Genomic DNA, 5548 nt, shown 5'->3' with positions numbered 1-5548 from the left:
ATATATATATATATTTACACATACATACACATTTGATAAACATTTGCTCAAAGATCCTGCAAAAGAAATACATCGCAACTACCATTATTTAATTCTACTGGTCCTCTGCTTTCAGAAAATATATATTGTTTAGGGGGTTATAAGTAGACTTTCTAGACAAAAATGAGCATTTTAGCATTTGTGTTAAAAAAAAAATGGTCTTGGGGTTAATATATACCATACTTATATATCTATATGTAACCTCTGAACAGGGCCGGACTGGCCATAGGGCATACCGAACACAGTCAGCCTGATTGTGCTCAGCGCGGCCGTCCCGCTATGTCTGATGCATAGCGTCGGCACTTGGCTGCCCGATGCTATGTATCAGCCTTATCCGAGCCCTGCTCTAACGCTGTATATCTGCCTGCAACATGCAGGGCAGTGAGAGCCAGAGAGTGATCTATCTGATCCATCCGGCCAGCGGTCCGGCCGCCTGCACTCCGCTTTGTGTGGTGCAGTGCCGCAGCGGGTGGGGCGCAGGGACGTACTGACCATTCGGCTGCGGCCAGGGCCGCCATCAGGGGACTATGTTGAGGCGGCCGGGCCAGACTCCCGCAGCGGTGGCGGCAGAGGAGGCTTGGGGCCCCAGCAGCTCCAGGAATCGGATAGTGACTGGAGATGGTCGTGCGGCGGCGCCCGGAAGTGAGGAGAGAGCCGGGTGGGAGGAGGAGCTAGTGCAGCCTGCAGGCACACTCTGGGGGCTCAGCCTGGAAGAACGAGCAGCAGCCACCTGATTAGAGACCCACTACCTCTTCCTGCTGCATGTGTTCCCACCACGAGGACAGTCCAAAGAGGTAAGTACTTTATTCTATGTGCCTTCATTGTTGTAACCCTCTGTAACTGATGCAATTGATTTGCATTCACGTATTGCTGGGAGTTGTAGTTCTCTATAGCTGGTGCTATTCTCTATATATGGTGCTATTCTGCATTGCAGCAGTGTAGAATGGCATCAGCTGTAGAGGACTACAACTCCCAGCAATACTTTATACAGAAATGCAGAATGGTAACGGGTATAGAGGACTACAACTTTCAGCAGAACTTTATACGGCAATGCAGACTTGCAAACGCTGTATAAAATATTGCTGGGAGTTGTAGTCCGCTACAGCCAAAGCCATTCTGCATTGCCGTATAAAGGATTACTGGTAGTTGTAGTACTCTATAGTCGAAACCATTCTGCATTCCGTATAAAGGATTACTGGGAGTTGTTATACTCTATAGCCGAAACCATTCTGCATTGCCGTATAAAGGATTACTGGGAGTTGTAGTACTCTATAGCCAAAAACATTCTGCATTGGCGTATAAAGTATTGTTGGAAGTTGTAGTTCTCTAGAGCTAAAGCCATTCTGCATTGCTGTATAAGGGCCGGTGCACACCTATGTGACACTGTACCGCGCGGCAATCGTGCACGACTTCGGGCGTATTGCCACGCGGTAAGGAGTCGTATAGGTGTGCACTGATCGCGCTGTAGGTGCCATTATTTTTCAATGGCACTCCAGTCGCGCCGGGCGGATCGCGCGGTTTCCCGCTGCGATTCCGCCTGTCCTCCTGATCACGATCGCGGCTACAACAGCTGCGCGTCATGTGTCGCAGAAAAAAGGTACAAGTACTTGCAGTATAAGGTATTGCTGGGAGTTGTGGTCCTGTATAGCAGCAGTCGACAACCTTTTTGGAATCAGGGAACCGGTTTAGCTGACATTTTTTTCCCACGGAGCAAGGGGGGTGAGGGGAGAGAGGGGGGGATGGTTTTGGGATCGCATTTATTGTGCACTTTATTTCTATTATTATTACATCGTAATATATAATGAAATTATTTTGCAAGTCACCATATGCAGAATCAGTGGGAGCCCTGAGTTTGTTTTTCTGCTCCCAGGTGGTCAGTGCATGTGTTCTGGTGGGCCGCGTCTGCCTGATCCAGCCAGCCTATACACTTCCGTCAAGGGGGAGGAGGAGAGCGGCATTCACCGCGGCCGATGCGCCCCAGCCTGGAACGCAGTCGGGAGGAGCCAGGAACCCGAGGGATATTACAGGCGGACGCGGCCCTCTAATCAGGCCAGATTAGAGAGCCGCATCTGATGCAGGCGGACTGGCAGCTGCAGCCACAGCAGACCCCCCACAACCAGTGTCCAGGGAGCCCCACTGACCACCAAGGTAAGGTGACATTTTTTTTTAGGAAAGGATTTTTTAAATGTTTAATGACTGATCTCTTTGCTGAGTTCTTCTCTCTTTCTCTTAGCCTGGGTGTGAGTTCCAATCCTTTTCTTTATGAATTTAAAAAGCTCTTTTGTCCTTTGACACTTTCTGCAACTCCATGGTGCGTTTCATATGGGGCAAAGCCACATACATCACGGATCATGTCACGGACAAGCTTGGTGTGCTTTGTCAGGCACCTTCTCCTGCGAGAGTGTCTGTGACATTCTTGGTTACTGGATGGCCTTTATTAAAAGAGAACTATGGGGGTAAGTTTTTTTCCCCATAGTTCTCCTCAGTGTCACCGGAGGACATATACTAACATCCTCCCGTGACCCAAAGCTCAGGAAATCGCGAGCTACAGCTCGTGGTATACTGAGACAGCTGCAGCCGGGACGGATACCGACATTACTGTCGAGATCCACCCAGCTCCCTGATTGACAGCTGGCTCTGCCTATCTAGAGGCAGAGGCCTGCACCCACCCCGGCGAGCTGCTGTACACCTGCTGGGTTCATTATGAGGAGTTCCCACCATCCCTGAACTGAGTTGCTGGGTCTATACATCTGCTGTGCCCATTTTGAGGGGTTCCCACTATCGCTGTGCCGAGTTCCTGAGTCTATACACCTGCTGTGCCCGTTATGGCGGGTTCCCACCATCCCTGTGCTGAGTTTCCGGGTCTGTACACCCACTGTGCCCATTATGAGGGGTTCCCACCATCCCTGTGATGAGTTCCTGGGTCTGTACACCTGCTGTGCCCATTATAAGGGGTTCCCACCATCTTTGTGCTGAGTTACTGAATCTGTACACCTGCTGTGCCCATTATGAGAGGTGCCCACCATCCTTGTTCTGAGTTTCTGGGTCTGCACACCCACTGTGCCCAATATGAGGGGTTCCCACAAGGCCCGGACTGGCTATTGGGCAGTGAAAACAATTAGGCTGAGCCACACACATTTAGTGTTAGCTGGATGTTGCACAGTTCTGTAACTATAATGCAATCTCAATTTTGTTTGGCTCCGCCTCTGGGTTTGATGGGGCGGGGCCTGCTAGGGATTGTGATTGTGCTGCTAAGTCTCAAATGCCCGGGCCTATTTTTAGTCCCAGTCCGGGCCTGCCTCTGAATAAAGGTTTTTACGTAAAGTAGTGATACCAACAATGACCCATTGTCTGAAGAGCAACTACAGCAGGGGTGGGCAACTCTGGCCGTCCAGCTGTGCTTTAACTACAAATACCAACATGCATCTGCCTCTGGGAATTGTGCCTGTAACTGTCAGTCTTGCAATGCCTCATGGGACTTGTAGGTCCACAACAGCTGGACGACCAGAGTTGCTCCCTGAAACCCTGAATTAGAGTTTGATATATATACAGCTGTTCAGTGGTATGGTAGCTAAGCTGTTGGTACTCCTGACTTCTGATGTCTTGGCTTCAGTTATAATAAAGCACACAATCTGCATGATTATTTCCCCCAGTGTTGGTCTGGGTTTTACCTAAGTGCTTGAGTTTAGTCTCATACTAAAAACTATACCATTTAGAAATGTCCCTGCGATTGTAATAGGTACATAGGTAAACTGTAAAATCTATTGGCGGCTGGAACTGCTATGGTCTTTTTTTTTTTTTTAAGCAAGTATGTCTTTATTGATTTTGAATCACATAAGAGACATGGCATTTAATGCATTACGAACAATAAGTTTGTTACAAAGGCAAGTAGCCAGCCGGGTATAAGCCATGGACAAGCAAGTAATGCATTGGCATCATTATAACAGATAATAACATATAGCATGGAATAATAATACAATCTCTAATTCTGTATGTATTGAACAGTAATAAAGTCATGGAAGTAGGATGGGGAAGGGAGGTGGGTTGAGGGGGGAGGGGGAAGGAAGAAGGAAGTAGGACTACCCCCAATTTGTCGTCTATACCATTTCGGATGACATCTGGGGGTTACAGGAGAGGCTGTGGCAGAAGGGGAAGGAGGAGAGGGGGGAAGGAGAGGAGGAGGGATGGGGAGAAAAGAGGAATGAGTAGTTAGATAGTAGTAACTGTTAGATACTCTGACAACTCATATAAAAGAGATTCCCAGTAGTTGCGTCTCAGTATACCGCGAGTTGTAGCTTGCGGTATACTGAGCCTAGGGTGACGGGAGGATGCTAGTTTGTGTCCTCCCGTTACCCTAAGGAGAACTATGGGGAAAAACACTGACCCCATAGTTCTCCTTTAATGTATGAGGTGCACTGCAAGGGGGACATTCTAGTGGAGGGGACTTCACCTGGTTGTGGTCGTGAAAGGGGGAGTAGGTAATAGTGAATACGAATGAAAAAACGCTATGGTCTTAGTACACTGTAAAGTTTGTAGATTTTTTTTTTTTGCTTTGTATAAATTAATAAAATAAACAAAACATTTTGCCTTTATTTATTTTCTGTCAACAATGTAATGTATGTATGCTGTGTTTATTTATTTATTTGTGTTATTGTCCTTTTAGTTGCAGTTTTCTTGCACCACAGTAAAGTCATGGAGGAATTGATTGATAACGTGTTGGGAGTGAGAATAGCACCTTGCCTTGTGCATTTCATGGATGTGTCAGTCGGGAAGACATACCAAGCCAAAATAATCGTACAGAATATCAGTCATGTAGCCAAATCTATCAAGGTTATTGGACCACAAAACGCACAGGTAGGAACAACTTCTCCTGTTCTGCTGCTACGGTATTCAGTTAGTTTAAAGGGAATGTCACTCTTGTTTTATTGCTGCAAACAAATATATCAAGCAGAATTGTAATACTACTGGGTTCATTTTAATTGTGTGCTACAATGCTTTCAATTTGTTTGTTTTTTTTTGTTCTATTTATTCATTTTTTTGTTTTATTTGGCACTGTTGTGGTTTAGAGAATGGTAGAAAGCTGTATGGACATGGTTGTAATAAGTATTTCACTTTTGTGTATATAAAATGTATTAGGCCCTATGTTTGAAATATCTGATTATTAATATAGGTATTTATGTAGCGCTGCCAATTTACACAGTGCACATTCACATCAGTCGCTACCTTCCAGTAGATTACAATCTAAGGTCCCTATCTCACATGTCAACTAACTGTGTGTCCTGACTGGGATTTGAACCGGGGACCCCCAGTGCTGCAAGGAAGTGCTAACCACTACACCACTGTGCTGTCTTTCTTTCCTAGCAATCAGGGACATAACTATAGCCATAGCAGCCCAGGCAACTGCTATGGGGCCTGGGGATGGAAGGGGGCCCCATTAGTTTGTTGTGGCAAATTAACTGGTTGCCAAACTCACGTATAAGGGTCGGTGGGTGTTTATTGTTTATAAATA

At 46.4% G+C, this 5548-nt stretch overlaps 1 protein-coding gene across 1 annotated transcript in view; it reads left to right on the top strand.

Annotated features, from left to right (window-relative positions):
* The first annotated feature begins 4731 nt into the window (after positions 1–4731).
* LOC108796841 (cilia- and flagella-associated protein 47-like) overlaps positions 4732–5548 on the top strand; it is a 208738-nt gene continuing 207921 nt past the window's right edge. The window contains 1 exon segment of the mRNA XM_018568382.1: positions 4732–4893. Within this exon segment, the coding sequence (XP_018423884.1) occupies positions 4732–4893 (162 nt within the window).

Source organism: Nanorana parkeri, unplaced genomic scaffold, assembly GCF_000935625.1.
Source record: "Nanorana parkeri isolate BGI_ZX_2015 unplaced genomic scaffold, ASM93562v1 scaffold1181, whole genome shotgun sequence".
Lineage (NCBI taxonomy): Eukaryota > Metazoa > Chordata > Amphibia > Anura > Dicroglossidae > Nanorana > Nanorana parkeri.
Note: the sequence above shows the minus strand (reverse complement) of the source record. Positions and strands in the feature narration are given on the sequence as shown.